The 18,804-nt window shown below is 31.5% G+C and overlaps 1 protein-coding gene across 7 annotated transcripts in view; it reads right to left on the bottom strand.

Moving 5' to 3' along the window:
- Positions 1–18,804, bottom strand: part of USP15 (ubiquitin specific peptidase 15) — a 118,536-nt gene that overhangs the window by 61,237 nt on the left and 38,495 nt on the right. For all 7 annotated transcript variants that reach the window (XR_006220026.1, XR_006220023.1, XR_006220025.1 and 4 more), the window contains exons 4-6: positions 17,077–17,203; positions 10,681–10,826; positions 6,677–6,738 (exon numbers count right to left, since the gene is read on the bottom strand). Coding sequence is in view for 3 of the 7 variants with exons in the window: in XM_007075008.3 (XP_007075070.1) it covers positions 6,677–6,738; positions 10,681–10,826; positions 17,077–17,203 (335 nt within the window). In the remaining 4 variants the exon portion in view is untranslated. The remainder of the gene's footprint in view (positions 1–6,676; positions 6,739–10,680; positions 10,827–17,076; positions 17,204–18,804) is intronic.

Below are 18,804 nucleotides of genomic sequence, written 5' to 3'. Positions count from 1 at the left end.
TTAACTTTTATTCACCCGATACTTAATCAACATGCCTTTTATCAATATTTGTGAGCAATTACTGAAAATACCTGAATTAAATCAGTTTCTTGGGCTGCTCTCACAAGAATTTTATTTCAGTAAAACTGTAAAATTTGGATCTTTTCATTTCTATAATATTAATAATCTCAAAACCATTCTTTGAAATAACTATACCTAAATAAAACCATACAGAAAAAACTTGCATAATTTTTGAATGAATTCAAAATTTAATAAAGTTGTACTTCAGAAGCTATGGCTAAGGAAAAAAGTATTATGTTTAAACAAACTGGAAAGTGAGGGATCATCTGTTGGTCAGGTTTCTCTTCTTTTTAGGAACTTCTATACTTTTACAATTTATCTACTGTAAAATAATTTTTTAGAAATACAAGATTTAACTAACTATATATCTTCACCTGAATAATTACACTATGTACCTGATGTCAACATCTTTAGAAAATAAATGGTCAAATTTAACAGAACAGAAAACTGTGGGTTAAAACTTCTCTAAGGTATTATTAGAAAAGATTGTGTTTTTAGAGGTTGTAAGAAATCAGCAAAACTAGATGAGAAGTGCAAGTTCTGAAAAAACTAAGCACTTAGTTTTTAAAATATAACATAAATATGAAGTTGAAAATTTCAAATCACATGCTGGTATCTAGCAGAAAAATCCAGATGGAAAACTCTTGAGTATTTTTTAGGTAGGTTTAGATTTCTAACACGGATTTTGGGTTATTTTAGGGTATATGCATTTTTATAACTGCAGGACTACATATTTTAAACAAAATTATATTTTACCCTTAACATTTCTTAATATTTAGCATTTCTTCTCAATCAAGTAGCATAAAAATTTAGCTTCAGCTGAGGATATACAGGCTCAATTATGATAAAAATGGGCTCAGGACAATTTTAGGACATTCAGAGCACTTTAGTTCCTGTTTTCAGTGGTGTAGTAAAGTCAGACAATTAGATACTAACATGCTTTCTCTCAACAAACATATGCTTACTATAATGGTATTTTCTTGTTCATAAACAGCACCTAAATGAAGATTCCTGGGCCCACCATAAAGATTTATCTTCTGCTTATCTGGGGTGAAGACCTTGGAAGCTGCCACCTATGGTGTCCCACACAGTAAATATTAAGAAACATTACCTACAGAATATCTCAAAGTGTGATCCTTAGACAAACAGCATTAGAATCACCTGTGAGCTAATTAGAAATGTTAAATTCAGGAGCTCCACCCAGCTCTACCAAATCAGAAATTCTGAGGATGGGGCCTAGGAAACCATATTTTAACAAATTTAACAGATGATTCTTCCTTCTATCACCCTATTACAACTTTAATGTTTTCCCCTCGACTTTTGATGCTCTGTGTAGGAACCGGTTATGTGGTAAGCAATATGAACACCAGAAAAATCCAGGTTAGTGATGTTTATTAGAACTAGCATCTTCACACCATCTTGAGGACTAGGAGTTGTCTCCTGCCAGATATAATGGCAATAGAATGTTCTACACATTAATATGCTGAAATTTCTCTTGAGGGCCTAAAGATTATAGGCTCTCTGCTGGAGCTGAATTTGTTTAAGTTATATGTGCTTATAATGTGACTTCAATGAACACAAAGAATTCTACTTTTCAAAGCTGGCATTTGCCCAGAAAAAACAATGTGCATCCTCACTTTACTTATACATATAAAAGAAGTGATAATTCCTTCATCTTTTTTCTTCCTAATCTGTACTCCTATTTTCCTCTATACTAGGTGCTTTCTCTATGCTCTTAAATATTGTAATTTTATGTAATATGTTCTGCTTTGTTTTAAATTTATGTAAATGGTACTTAATTAAAATCTCATTTTGTTTTTTCTTTTCTCTCAACTGTATATTTATTTTAAAACTTACCCAGTTTTAAAGATCTTGTCATTGTGTACTTCTACCTGCCGCTCTGGTATTCCACAGCATACCATCACTCGTTTTAGCTAGGCTGCCTCCAAATCCCCACTACCAGCAACAATGCAGCTACACAGCTTGTATCTTCAGGGACCTGCATAAAAATTCCCCTGAGTGCTGGGTCAGAGGGATTAAACAATTCCTGATTTCGGTGACACCGACTGGTTTATAGAATGGCAGTTCTAGTGAACACTCCCACCACTGGTTCATAACACTTCTCCTACAACCCTTCAAAACTCTGTATTAGCTATCTTTTACATTTTTGTCATTTTGGTGGCTGTTAGGTTGTACCTCGTGCATCAAGCTTTCTGATTACAAGTGAGTTTGCATATCTCTTCATCTGCCTGTCAGCAATGGAGCTTCCCCTTCTTTAAACTATTCATATCTTTCAGTTATTTTTTAAAAGATTTTTGCTTTGTTTCTGTTAATTTATAAAAGTTCTTTGTACATTAAGGTATTATTCTCATGTAGGTTTTAGATATTAAAAAAACTGACACTTGACTTTTTACTTTCATTTATGGTTCCTTTAACAGAAATACTTAATTTTGATGTAATCAAACCCACTAATTTTCACATTATGTTCTCTGATTCTTAAAATATAGATATTTCCTGAAATTTCTTATTAGCTTTAAAGTTTTACATTTCATATTTGAGTATTCCTTCTGGAGTTGGTCTTTATAAATAATGTGTAAGCTGGTGATCCTGTTTTTCTCCAAACAGCTAGTTTTCCTAATAAAATCTAAGCATCTACCTGCTTTAAGCAACCTGTTTCTCATTGCCTAGTGGTGCCACTTACCAAGTTCTCATATTTACATGAGCGTTTTTTTTTTGAGCTCATTAATTTATTCCAGTGTATTTGCCTTTCTTTTGTTAGCATCATACTATTTTCATTATTATGGCTTTGTAGTAATTCTCACTATGTAGTAGGCTCAGAGCTTCCTTCCTCTTCTTTGTCAAAAGTGACTTAGCTAATCCTGGACCTTTACTGGGATATGTTAATTTTAGAATGAGTTTGTGAAGTTTCTCAAAAAACAAAACAAAACAAAACTCAGGATAGAATTTTTAACAGGAGTCAGTGACAGAATAGATTTCAAGAAACAGGTATCATCAGATTAAAACACACAGTACATGATAATCCTTTGTCTTCTAATAGGTTAGTTATTTACCATGAAGGTTTTATGCATTCCTAATTAGGTTAATTTTTGTTATACTATTTTCTGATTGGGTTACTTATGGAGTATATACTAATGATATTTGCAGGGGTCAGGAACCTATGGCTCACAAGCTAACTCCAGTTTGCCACATTTTTCTGTAAATAAAGTTTTACTGGAATACAGCCATAACCGTTTGTTGACATAATGTCTATGGCTGCTTTCAAGCTCTACTGGCAGAGTTATAGTTAAGTCAGAGACCATATGGCTCACAAGCTAAAATATCTAGTTCTTTATTAAAAAGATTGCTGACCTCTGGGTATAAAAAACACATTAATTTTTACAAATTAATCTTAAAGAATCTTGCTGAATTTTCTCAATTCTAATAGTCTGCTGATGGGTTTTGGGTTTTACATAGATGACTGTATCATATGCAAATAGTGAATTTTTTCTTTCACTTTCAATCTTACTTGGTTTGTGTTCAAAATGTCTCAATATAATTTTTGCTACAGACTTTGGGTATACAGACTTTATTAAATTAGGAGAATTTCCTTTTATTCTTAGTTTTCTGAGAGTCTTTTCATACACTGATGCTAATTTCAAAAAACACATTTTTTTTTTTTTTTTTTGCATTCTAATGAACTATCATTGGGCAATTTAGGACATTCTGTTAGATGGTATTAGGCATATTTTATAGTAAATGGATACTAGATCATAGGCTATAGTATATAATGGATACTATATAACATACAGTAATAGACACTATAATATATATATATCATGTATATATACTATATATATATGTATAATGTTTTCATGCTTTAACATTTGGGTTCTGTATTAAAATACTGGGTGATTCAGTGAAGAATGGAACTCTTAACTAAGCACATTTCTAGTACAGTACTTTCATTCACCAACATTTTTTATGTCTATGTTGTTAGGTATTATATACGAGAAATTGTGTTTTCTCTTATAGGACTTCAGCTGTTTAATGAAAATGGTATTGTGTGCTAGCAAATAGGGAAGAAAAGAAAATATATAGTTTTATCTTTCACGTGAAAATCAATAATTTTAAGTAGAAAAGATCTCTAAATCCTTAGAACTCATGGTATTTCTTAAGGCACAAGCAACTTTGAAATTTCAAAAATTATTTAAAGCTGTTAACAAATACATAACAATCTAACAATAAGCTAGAAAAAAGAACATTTATCTTGATCTAAAGACTAAAAGTAAATATTCACAAAGAAAACCTTTCTAACTTCTAAGCTTCATCAATCAAGAAATTTACAATTATCTACCATGTGCTTTCAATATCTTCTTATTCTAAGTTCTACCCTTATATTACACCCTACTAAGTGGGAGTAATAATAAAATCTAATTAATATACTTAAGTGGTCTCATAAAAAATTTAAATAAAAAAACTTCACAAGATAAAAAGGACAGAGAGCCACTCATTAAAGATGCATTTTAGTTTTAAAGATAAAAATTAGGTACCAGATCATTTTTCTCTTTTATTTGCGAGGTTAACATTTAATAAATTATTTTTAATTTACTTAAGAATCATTATTTTAAGTATTTCAAACTATAGGTTTATAATCCCTTATGAAAATTCTGAAATTTCAAAAGCTCTGAAAATGTTTAAAATATTTCACAATTCACTTGAGGGAAACCTAACCTAAACTGATATTAAACTATTTATAGTCCTTTATCCTACTTAGTGTGAATATTTGCTAAGATTAATGTGTTTGGTTAAGAAAGTCCCCTTGGATTCTACAGATATACTAAAATAATAGGCACCATATTATTTTCAAAGGTTTGAAAAGTCTAAAATTGAAATACAACTGGCACTAAGTGTTTTCGATAATGTAGTATAAAACTGATCATTCTAAAACCTTTACAAATATTTTCTCCCAATCGGTTTGTTGTGTTTTCACTCTGTTTATTGTTTCCCTTACTGTGCATAAACTTTTTAGTTTGATGTAGTCCCATTTCTCTATTATTGCGTTTGTTGCTTATGATTTGCTGTCATATTCAAGAAATCACTGCCTGGACAGATGTCATGATGCTTTCCCCCTAAATTATCTTCTTGGAGTTTTATAGATTCACGTCTTAGTTTTAAATCTTTAAACCACATATTTGATAAGGGGATAATATCCAAGATATACAAGGAATTCCTACAATTCCATGGCAAAAAAACAAATAACCAGATTAAAAAGTGGGCCTAGGACTTGCATAAACATTTCTCAAAAAGAAGGCATACAAATAGTCAATAAGTACAGATGCGCAACATCATTAATTGTTGGGGAAATGCAAATCAAAACCACAATGAGATATTACCTCATACCTATTAGGATGGTTACTATCAAAAGAACAAATGATAACAAGTGCTCATAGGATGTACAGAAATTGAAACACTGGTACAGTGTTGGCAGAAACCTATAATGATACAGCTGCAATGGAAAACAGTACAAAGGTTCCTCAAAAAATTAAAAATAGAAGTACAATCTGATCCAGAAATCTCACTTCTGGGTATATATCCAAAAGAAACGAAATCATCTCAAAGAGATATCTCCATTCCCCTGTTCGCTGCAGTACAATTCCTAAGATAGGAAAACAACCTGAATGTCTATAGATGGATGAATGGATAAAGAAAATGTGGCACATACTGCAATGAAATATTATCCAGACTTTTTTAAGGAAGTAAGACTGTGTTAAGTAAGGAAATCCTGCCATATATGATAACTTGGATGAACCTGGGGACATTCTGTTAGGTAAAATAAGCCAATCCCAGAAAGACAAAAACTGCATGATTCCACTTACATGCGATATCTAAACTTGGTCAAATACTCATAGAAACAGAGAGTACAAGGATGGTTGCCAGGGGCTGGGGGGAAGGGAGAAATGGGAAATTACTGTGCAATAGAAATAAAGTTTCAGTTATACAAGATTAAGAAATTCTAGAGATTTACTACACAACAATGTGCCTACAGTTAACAATACTGTACTGTGCACTTAAAAAATTTGTTAAGAGGGTAGATCTCAAATTAAGGGTTCTTACCATGTTCAAACAAATGTTAAAACGATTTCTAATTCTTTCATCCTTCCTTCATTTACCATCAAAAGCAATTCTTATACTCCTCTATCTCTACTTGTGCTTTTATATTCTAAAACATTTAAATACAAATATTAACTTTATGTCAGACTCATTTTGATAGTGTTCTTTAACAGATACTTTTAAAAGAAATCACAAAAAGCTTGAAAAATAGTAAACAAAATGTTTAATAGTGATTTGATGTATTAGACAATGTAACAATATTTATAACATATGTATATTGTACCTTATTCTAAAAGAGATCCAAAATGGAAGGCTTTTTAATTATAGCATATTAATTTAAATGCAAACTTAGAAAACGCCTATAATGGGAATAAAATATTTAAATAAAAGTAGGTATATATACTTGCAATGTACAATTAGGTATCTTCTATCATTCTGGATTTTGTTATCTGAAATCAAAGGCTTTAAGATCATGCAATCAGCCATAAAAAGTGGGAGCACTTACTTAGGAGCAGAAGGACCCCTGGGCCAAGTTCCATCTTCATTTTTCTGTTCTATCACTAACACCTGTAAATATGACACAATAAAAGAGTGTTTTTCCTTAACTCTGAAGTTAAGATAGCTTTAGAAGATTAGGTGAGTACACTAAGAAACTAAAGTAACTCTGGGGATTAAAGGACATAGTAGACAAGGTGAAGAGGTATTTGAATTTTGATTCCAAAGCTGGGCAATATAAATAGAATATAAATTCCTTGAGTTTAGGGAGTATATTTTTTATTTCTTTTCTATTTATAGGTTGTGACATAGTAAGTACCATGCAAAAAAACCCAGATGCTCAATAAAAGGTCAAAGTTGTTAAACATACTGATATATAAACTTAGCTATCATTACGCAAATCCTGGAAAATAGCCCCACAGATAATTCCAAATTACAGATCACACGTAATTTATTTGGGGCTTTAAAATTTGTCTTTATTTACGTTATCACTATGTAAGTTATAGAATCTTTTAATTCTATATGTATAAATGATAGAGTCACATTTGTGAGATTCAGACTCAAGTTCTTTATTGCAGCATGGTAAAGGCAGACAGAAATCAATTCTAATAAATGTAAAGTACAGGGCAAGGGAACTATGCTTTATTCTAAAACATGTCAGAATCCTCCCCCTTATCTGCCAGTCTAAAAAGCCTTTCTTCCAGTTTTTGCTATGGGTGAATCTGTGCAAAGAAGAAAAACTAAGCAAAAATAACTAAATTAGCAAAAGAAACATGTGATTTATCAATACGTTAATAACCAAATTTCCATGGGAGAACTATAACATAGAAAACATGTCTTCAAGTAAACTCAAGCATTACAAATTGTGAATACATCCTACATAATCACCTTCAACTCTTTTTCTTGAAATTGCAATTTTGTAACCTACTCTACATACTCTCAGTAAAATACTTTTGTGGACTGTATGTTTCAGGCCATTTGTAAGTTGGCATTTGGATCCTAATCATATAAAACGTAAGCCTGTTTCAGAGCACATACAACAAACAATAAAGCATCAATAAAAAAAAATTAATGGAACCAGGTTGTTGAGAGTATTCTAATTAAAATATAAAAGTTATCTTTAAGTTTTAATACTGCCTACATTCAAGGAACGTGTATGAAGTACATGTGTAGTATATAAAGAATAAGAGCACTCTACCTACTATCCTGATCTCTCCCTGATCATACTTTTCTCCCTTCCTATCATATACAATTAATCATTCTCCTCAATTTTCTGATATGATTCCGATATAATCATATATTCATATATTTTCACAGATTTATAAAACTGAATTTAGTAATTTTGAACTCCTGAAGTTTTTCTTTACTGCAACTTATAACTCTACAGACATCTACATATGAACTACACATAGAAAACATGTCTTGGCATTACAAATTTGAATATATATATGTATATACACACACACACACACACACACACACACACACACACATATATATATATACACATACACATACGCACACACACACATATATATGTAAGCTTCAGTCATTTGGAAGACTTAAATTAGTTATAAAATGAAAGACTTTAGTTATAAAAATTCCAAAATTATGCATTTAGTTATCATTGTTTATGGTTTGCTTTCCAATGGAAGGTCCTACAACTGAAGAATCAAACAAATATTTAAAGGTGAACCATAATATTTTAATTCCTAATAGTGTGTGTAGTTAAAATTTCATGTTTTACAATCAGATATTAATTTTGAAGGCCATCAGAAATGTTAATGTTCACTCCTTTATTCAAATATATTATTTTCTGAATAAAGTTTTGCTCATGGTTAAAACTTTCAAAAAGAAAACTATTTCAGAAATATTTCAAAATTTAATTAAGCTGAATGTGTGCATGCACACGTGCACATACACGTACACACTCTTTTAAGGGAGAGAGATAAGAATCGCCCATTTTGGGAGGCAAACTCTTCAATTATGTATCTTTGTTTCACTTTCTGATGTTTCAGTTTACTTTCAATTTCGGTAAAAATTTTAAAAAGTCCAGGACAATGTTAGTTCACTTATCATCAGTCAGAAAATAACTGTTTACAAAATCTGGAAAATTTAAAGCATGTTGTTTGAAACATCATTATTTCAAAAGATCAAATGTTCTTAAGGATATTTAAACTTGTTAAAATAATTTATCGTCAGCTGCAAGCTGATAAGTGCATTCCTATCAGGAACATCAAATTATTTAAATTGTCTAAGTCTCAGTTTTCTAGTGTACGTGATGGATGGATAACAGCCATTACATGGGCTCGATCCCAGAAAACATTTAAAGAAATGATTCCATGTGTTTCAAATTGAACTCTTGGAGCTCAAGACTTATGGATGGTAACTCAGGAGTCAAAGAGGAAATTGGCCAAGGAGGGGAGTGTTGACTAACCAACAGAGTTCCAAATTCCTTATACCAGCTTCAGTCAGGTTAACTCTGCTTTTAATTATAATACGTTAGTTTTTGTAAGATTTCCCTTAAGACTATAACTAAGTCTGAAAATTAATGTTTTTATAGCCCAATACATGACATCCAGTAGACTTTTACTAAAAATTAATTTCTTCTGTTCTGAATTTTTTAACAACTTGGATCAAAATACCAATGTCAGTACTTATTTTTAATAAAACAGAACAAAATAAAACCCTCCATATATCAGAGCACCAGGCTCTGTGTTAGGTACTAAAAATAAAAACAAAAATAAATAGACACAAAGTCCAACTAAAACAAGGAACTCATAGTCAAGCTGGTAAGCTCAACATATAAAGTACATAACGAATGACACAAAAGACCTATACATAAATCATTATAAAGTTAAGGGAATAATTTTTTCTCCAAAGTAGAAAACTCCTATACCTGAAATAGATACTGAGAAAAATAGACCAGGAAAGGCTGAAGAGATGACGTGACATTTGAATTGGAATCTGAAGGATGAAAGATTTGATCTGGTTAGACTGCATGACAAAATGGAATGGTTAATTTGACTATTTTGATGTTTAAAAGGACTTTTTGCTGGATGGATGCAGGCACTGGGAAGAAGGGTATAACAGGCAGATGGAATAACACAAATGAAAACACAGGAGTTTGGAATAGGATAGTATGCTTAGAGAACTACAAGCAGTTCGGTTTGGTACTTGTCAGAGTACAAATCACAAGGCAAGGATAATGTAAGATGCTGGAAGACTAGCAAAAAGGTCAAACCTTGACTTGCATGCTGTGTTAAGTTGCCTGGACTTTATTTAATTGTTAAGGAACCAGGAAAGGTTTATAAAAGGGAAACACTGACGTTTTACATTTCAGAAAGAGTATTCTAACAGAAATATGAAAGACTGAGAGTGGATATGCAAAAGATTGGATGCAGAGGGATCTGTTAAGACACTACTGATAGGGGTGAGAATGGAATAGAGAGATTAATTCAAGAAATATTTAGAGGGTAGAAGCAGTAGGACTTGTTGATTGTGTCTAAACATCTTCATTTTTCAACACATTCATTTCTTTGGATTGTATCATAAAGAAGGACCAAATTGGGGGTTGATACCTTAGCAGAGGCTGGCAAACTACAGTTCACTTAGCTCACTGACTGCTTTTGTAAATGAAGCTTGTTGTTTACATATAGTCCATGACTACTTTGTTACTACAAAGGCAAAGTTGTAGTTGTGATAGAGACCATATGGCCTACTCAGCCAAAAATATTTACTATTTGATTCTTTACAGAAAGTTTGCTGACCTATATTTTTAGCTGTTTTTCGATGGAAAATCATTTCTTTTTAAAAAGTAGGTTATTCTCAAGCTCAAGGAGGGAAGCAAAAGCTATTGCCAATGAACAGCAGGAACCGGGAAGAGATGAGTTAGAAAGAGGAAGCCAGAGAGAGTAGAACCAACTATAGATTGTCAAGATACTCATAAAGTTTGTGACTCCAAAAAGCTTCATGTATAGTATGCTTAAAATAAACAGTACTGCTAAACAATACCTGTCCTTGGTATAAACCAGCATCCTGAATGGTGCTGTCTGGTTTATTCAGTGGTTCAAATGTATTACTCATGTATTTGTTCCACAATCTGGTCTCCTTTTCATCTGGAATATTGAAGATTTTTCTTATTTCTTTTTCAATTGTATCTAGATTTAAGGAGGAAAGATATATAAATATAATACATATTTTAAAATATACCACATAGAGCTAAGTGCTCACCAGCATAAAAATCCTAAATTTAAAATACTGATATAATAGCAAGAATAGGTGAACAAATATGTAGGACATATATAAAGAACAAAAAAGATAAGACCAATGTGTTTTTTTACAAACAAAACGGTAATTATAATTCTGACAGATAATTACTTGGGAAAACAAAGATCTCACAAGGTAGAAAAATTTAATCATGTAACACTCCAGTATAATTTATATTATACAGGATGAAGTTTAACTTTTTACACATTATAAATTCAATGTATTTTTCTGATGATATGATGGACTCAGAAGAAGTATGAGTCACAGATGCTACAGATAGAAAATTTTATTTTTAATTGTAACATAACCAATTTTAGGATAATTTATATTAAATTGAATATAACTTACAGTTTGAATAGTTCACTAAAATTAAACAGAATAAATGGACACAAAGGAAAGTGCCTTCTTGAAGGGATGTCTGTATTAGTAAAAATATCTTGTTTTCATAGTAAAGCCATATATTTTCCTTATTTCTAAATCAATTATGTGAGTAGAAAAAGTATTTTTAACCTGGAGCAGCTTAACCTGCTATACAACAGGAGTCCCCACATATGAGAGCAGAGATGTAATTAAATTTCAGTGCCATACAGTTAAATGAATCTTTAAAATTTTTAAACATGAGAGATTATTAGAAAATAGCATTAAAACTATTGAATTCTGGTCAGTAACTTGCCTACCTTAGACTCATGAAAAGTGTAAAATATCTTATGACATATGAAGAAATATACAATACTTCTACATTTTAGAGTACCTGGCTAGCTTTGGGAAGAAATTATTTATAAAACACTAAACCTATTAATACATGTTCTCTGAAGAAATATAAAAACCTATACCTATCCTACTTCATTAATTTTAGTCTAAGAATATTGTTTATGCTCTACTTAGCTAAAATGCATTAATAGTCTTATAGTCAATGAGATTTTGATTAAGGCTTTAAATAAACAGGAAATCTTACAGTGTATCTGAAAACTTGGCGCAAATTAGCTAGAATATTTAAATAATTACACAAAATAAATATACTAACAGTACTGCTTTCTATTTTGGTGGGTTGGTCTTTTTCCTTTTTGTTCTTTTTATTGAAATATAAATATATAACAGAAAAATTCACAAGTCGTCAGTATATAATGATAAATTTCCAAAGTGGGTACACCCCGTAACTAGCATCCATATCAAGAAACACAACATTACCTAGGAAGGAGGGTAGAGGAAGAAGCTGAGGAAGGGAGGTCATTTTCGTCTTTCTATAAAACTAAGTACTCTTTTTCCTGATTGCATAAATAATTCTTGCTCATTGCAAAAATTCAGGAAATACAAACACCACTGTTAACATTTTGTTATTTCTTCTTTCAGACCTTTATCTGTTAATACACAGATACATAATACAATACATGGAGACACATATGGGAATTTCCTCTTCAATGAGTTCTGCAATCTACTCACATATAGGGGAAGAACATTAAAGACAGAAGAAAGGACTGCAAAGGCCCTGAGATAGGAATGCATTTGGCATGTTTCAGAATACTGTGGTGCAGCAGTGTGGCTGAAGTGAAATGAGCAAGGTGGAAATGGATTATATAGAATCTTGTGAGCTATGAGAATATACTATTTTATCTGAGTCAAGGGTAGGAGACTAGGCTACTGAAGCAATCAAAACCAAAGGAGAAGCAATCTTAAGTGGTCAGAATGAGAACAGATTCTGAAGGAACTGCTTAGAAGATACACTGCTTAGATTACATGCAGGGCATGAAACAAAAGAGAATCTGAATGATTCCAAGGTTTTGAGCCTGAGCAATTGGAAGAATACAAGTGGGGACTACTCAGATGGGGAAGAATGACAGGGTAGCAGGTTTTTTGGGGGGAAGGGACAGACTTTAGTTTTGTACATGTTATATCTTGAGATTCCTATCAGGCAGAAGTGAAGTTAGGGAATGATTAAAACTGGAATTGGGAGAGTTTTGGGTAGGAGATATAAATTCAAAAGATATCGATACACAGAAAGTATGTGAAGTCAGGGCACAGAAGGATATCACCAAAGAAATGGGGAAATCCAAGGACTAAGCATGGCAATACCCTGATGTTTTGAGATCAGAAATATGAAGGATCTTTTCAGATTCTCTGAGAAGATGCAGGCAGTGAGAACTTGTGCCCTGGAAGCCATGTAAAAAGGAAATATTTGTAAATGGAAAAGTGAGTATGTATATTAATTTTTGCTGGCAGGTTAAGAAAATGGAAGACTGATATTACCATCAGATTTATCAATGTAGAAGTAGAGACCATCATAGCAGCAGTGCCAAGGGAGTGATAGGTCTGAAGGTCTGATGCAGCAGAGTCAAGTGAGAATGGGAACAGAGTAAGTGGTAGCTAGAAAGCAGGATGCTCACATTGAGATTCACCAGGTGCAGCTACAGATAATGATGATCTAGGGTATAACTAGGGAATTAATGCCTCAAATTGGATACTGATTAAAGGTCACTTGAGAATGTCAAGGTATTGAGAGGGTGTGCAGACTTTTCCACATACGAATCTGACTGTGTCAGGCAGTTAATAAAAAGCATAGAGGTAGAAAAATTATTACCTCATATAATAAAAACAAAATTGTTGTGACAAACATTTCTAGTAAGAATATTTAATAAAGTTAAGCAATTCTATTAATAAATTTTATAGAAACAAAGTACTTTTCAATAAATTTTATAACATTGTTTTTTCCAGTGTATTTGTAAAGAAAAAATAAAAACCTAATTTTATATTTCTTATTGGAACATTTTCTATATCCGAATATGTCAATTTAAGGAGAAAAATACTCAAAGGCAAGGCATTTTGGCTCTGAATGAGGTAAATTATTTAGATCCTGCCTGTGGCTACTATTATTATTATAAGTCAGTGTAAATAGTAGTAGCTGAAAATGAGTTTTGACTTGGCAAAACCAGAAAACAAATACTTCTATTTCTTAATTCTATTTACATAGCATATAGCTGTATTTTATGGACATAAATATTTGGATCATTTTTAATCAAGATGAGACAACAAGGGAAAAATATACATCCCATATTTCCTTTCTTATTATCCAATTTTTTTTTATCATTTCAAAACTTACTTCCTTTAGAAAAACAAAATCAGCCCAATTAACCCTTGCACAGATTATATTAGGCAATAATTAAGAGATGAGACTGTGTCCAGTTAGAATATTTCCACTTGGAACCAGGGTGATCCTAAGTAAGTCTTTCAACCTTTCTTAGCCCCAACTTCATCATCTATACAATGAAGATAAAGTATTGCTGAGGTTTAAAAAGAAATTTCCTACGAAGTGCCAAAAACATAGTCCCACAACTGCTAACTACTATGATAACTATTTTATCAGGTCTCTAAAATTCCCAGTTTAATTTTAATTTTTGTGAAGGTTTTACAAAATTTCAGTTTTTGTAAAACCTTTTGCTTAGAGAGCAAACTTGCTCAAGTACAGATTACTGAACTTTAAAAACTAAGACCTACAGTAAGAAATCGTGGCCCTATATACATGTGTTGTTTTCTATTGTGATATTTTCTGTTCCATTCTTTTCACCCCCAAACTACTTATACCACCCAGAGTATTGACAAACATGCTCTAATACAGTAAGAAACTTTGGCTGTACAAAAATTCAGTTCACGTACAATTTTAAGGTATATATCCAATGTATGTAGCATTTTAAAGTAATAGTATGTTGATTAAAATCTATACAAATCATAAACTTTTCGAAGCAGATTCTTTATAAATGATTTAACTCCATAAGACAAATTCTTATGTAGTATTTAATATGAGAACTCCACACTGCTTGTACTGAAATCAGAAATTAAACCAGCTGATCTTCATATAATGAGCTTAAAAATATTATTCTGTGAACTAATGTTCTAAAATAAGATTTCTTTTATAAATTTTTTTTAATTTTAATTTTTAAAATGTTTATTTATTTTTGAGAGGGAGAGAGACAGAGCTTGAGCAGGGAAGGGGTAGAGAGAGGAAGACACAGAACCTGAAGCAGGCTCCAGGCTCTGAGCAGTCAGCCTAGGGGCCCGATATGGGGCTCCAACTCATGAACCACGATCATGACCTGAGCCGAAGTCAGATGCTTAATCAACTGAGCCACCCAGGTGCCTCTCTAAAAGTAAGATTTCTGATTGTCCCATATTTATACATAATTTTTCTACAGAAATAAGCTAAGGAGAAAAGGAAATACCAAACTCTAGTTTAAAATAACTAGAAAACATTATCTGTATAGTAGCTTCTCATTTATATTCCAACTAGCTGAACATTTCAGACATTATTTAATTTCAATAGACTACCCTTATTAGACTTTAGAGTCTTACTCTGCATATTTTAATATCATGATTAATGCAATTTTATATATATTGATAACTTAAAAAAATTTTTTTGAATGTTTTTATTTTTGAGAGAGAGAGACAGAGCGTGAGTGGGGAGGAGCAGAGAGAGAGGGGAGACACAGAATCCAAAGCAGGGTCCAGGCTCTGAGCTGTCAGCACAGAGCCCAATGCAGGGCTTGAACCCATGAACTGTGAGATCATGACCTGAGCCGAAGTTGGTCGCTTAACTGACTGAGCCACCCAGGTGCCCCTATAGTTGATAACTTTTAGTTTTTCACATACAGAAGAAATGTTTTATTTTCCTGAATATGTTCCACAAGTCTAGAAGTTCAAAAGTCAACTAATTGTACATATTAATATAATAAAATAACATTTATATATGGAATTCTTACTATTTTAAGTATTCATTGTATTTTTTTAAAGTTTGATTTTGAGAGAGAGAGAGCACATGCACATGCAAGCAAAGGAGGGGCAGAGAGAGAATCTCAAGCAGGCTCTGCACTGCAGCACAGAGCCTGACGCAAGGCTCAATCTCGCAAACCGTAAGATCATGACCTGAGCTAAAATCAAGAGTCAGATGCTTAACCAACTGAGCCACAGGCACCCCTTAAGCATTCATTTCAGAAAGATGACTTAATGAGTTTACTAACTTGCATCACAAGCTTATAAATGTTCTAGGTAAATAACAGAAAATCCATACATAATATTATATTTGTAAAAACATGAGGATTAACCAAGCACTAGGTATTGAAGAATGGTGTTATTTCATGGAAAATACAGTTTTAAAAGTATCTTCTGCTGTGAAATGGGTAAGTGGTGAAAGTCAAATATACTTGTGAAATTCAGAAATATTTTTATTTGCTTTTAACGAAAGTATACTTAACGACTGGTTTCAACAAAGAAAGCTATATATAAATTTGCAATTTTTTTTTTTTTTTTTTGGCTGAGAAGTTCTGTTCATTAATTGCTATGTCTCCACTGTCTGTCTACATTTTCCAACAAGATCAATATTACCATTCATCTTGTTTTCCAATAACTTTATTATAAAATAACTACCTTCTATTAATTTTTATTTTGAGCTGTGTTCTATGAACTACAATTTTGTTATTAAATCCATAATCATTTATTTAAAAAATATCTTATTCAACATATTCTGACCTTAAATTAAAATGTGACTTTAAAATACAATAAAAAATTGCATATATTTTAATACGCACTTATATGTGTAGATATATAAATATATAATGATATGTAGATATATAAATATACAGAGGGAGTTGGGTACACTTGCGACTATAATTTCCTAATCCACTCATTGTTAAACAAGAAAAAAATTAACATATCATAAAAATGCTAACTCTACTAAGCCTACTGCCTTATTTAAGTAGCTACTTAATTGTATTTAAAGTCCAAAGAATAAACAGGAAAAAAGAAAATAAACAGTTGTCATTTTCCATGGTAAGTAACAGTTTCCATGTTACTTACAGTTCTCTACTTTAATTTATACTCATGTTACAAACATGATATGTATTTTTTCAAATGCTAAATTAAAACAGTAATTATTTCATTTTTTTAAGTAAAATAACACAAATAATAAACTCATCTAATAATGTAAACTAGATCTAGATATGATAAATGATTCAACTCTAGACTAAGATTTGTTGCCTCAAGCTTGGAAATCTGTAATGTTTAAGTGTAAACCTTAAAAAAGTTATCATCCTAGAAGCATATAAGAAATAGAATTACAGTTATATTTCTAATAGCAATGGACAGGATGTTGCATACCTATTGTGTCAGCTTTGCTAAATCTTCGAGTTACAACATTGTTCATGTTTCCATTTTCACAGAGCTTCAATTCTGTGAGATATACTTCTACTTTGCAGTGCTTTACAAACATACCCTGTTCAACCACCTAAAAACCAAAGGAAATCAGTTAGCCAAAGCTCAATATATTTCACTGTCTCTAACAGCAATCAATATATATCTCTAAAGAGGCTTTAGAAAAAAACTACGGATCCCCAATGAAAAACATCTATTAAGAACTGTCAATATAAAATAAAAGATACTAGATAGTTTGAAAAGCAAGAAACATATTTGGAAATTTTAATATTTAACAGAATATGAATAATCATTTTAGACATTAACTGGTAGTTTGGAAAGGCATTCTACTGATCTATGAAGATACTTTGGTATACTATAAATAACAAATACATTCAATATTTATAATGAGAAAGTTTGCCCCAAATGTAAATACAGCTCTGATTAATTATCCAGACCTACTTCTAGCTTTTAGTACTTGAGCTCTAGCAGAAAACCTTTAAATGTGGTAAGTTTTATAAAATCTCAGTTAGCAACAGCTAACTCTATATGTTAATTCACTCTATATGTTAAATCTTTTAAAATAACTCCAAATTACTGCTGCCAAAATATTCAGCTATGGTCTGTAACTGATACGTTAGTTTTCCATCCTAAGATGACTTTGTTTGACCTTTATATACGCCCTTAGTAATTCTATTCAACAAATGGAAAAAAAAAAAAAAAAAGCTGCTAAACATGCAAGCAACAAAGCAAAAAAAGAGTAAAAAAAAAAAAAATATATATATATATATATTAGGGTCACCTTTTAAATAAGTATATTTCCTTTTGATCTTCTAAAGGTTAACTGTAGGATTTCAGTCATGAATACTGTTTCTGAAAATAGTAATCGGCCTGATATGTGATACATTAGACAAATATGGCAAAAGGGAGGCTCCAAAAGACTGTTGTACTCACAAGCTTAGCATCAGTTCAGTAAAGGACTTACAAATTTGTCTTTCACTTGCAGGGAAGTTGTTTTAGATCAACAAATTCAAATGTAGCTTAGCTAATATTTAATGTCCAATCCAACACTAATTTTTATGATACTCTTTCATTTATACTCTTAATTATACTTGTTATATTCATATTTCTAAAACAGGCCAACAGCCTGCATCTCTCCATCTTTTAATTTTACAAACTTAGTCTCTTAACTAATGAAATTTGTTTTAAATTCCTTTTGCTTATTTATTTTGAGGTTAAGAATGTAACAAAAGATACCATATCATTTAATTTTATAGGATTACTGGTAGCTATATTTAAGAAGAAAAATTAGAAATCAAATATTCCTGTAAATCATAAATTTCCACTCTGGGACTCTAGTATCTGAGTGAGAATCCTAAAATAGTATTAATACTAACCATTGGCAGGTTGCTAAAACTGAGGTGGCTATAGGCCTCATTTTTAGGAGGGAAAAATGGAATGACCAATAATAGAATAGGGTAATAGGATAACAAAACAGGATAAAATAACAAAAAAGAAAATCCCTCATTATGATTTATATTGAGATATATTTTCTTCTAAATAAGCCTATTCTTTAAAAAATGAGAATTAATTTTAATAATACCAATAGATATTTTCCTGGAAAGAATCTGGTGATTCAACTATCAGAAACTCATTGTAAACAATGAAAACAAAACACCAAGATTATTTCAAAAT

Source organism: Panthera tigris, chromosome B4, assembly GCF_018350195.1.
Source record: "Panthera tigris isolate Pti1 chromosome B4, P.tigris_Pti1_mat1.1, whole genome shotgun sequence".
Taxonomy (NCBI): Eukaryota; Metazoa; Chordata; class Mammalia; order Carnivora; family Felidae; genus Panthera; species Panthera tigris.
The sequence above is the reverse complement of the archived record's forward strand: the minus strand, read 5'-3'. Positions and strand labels throughout refer to the sequence as shown.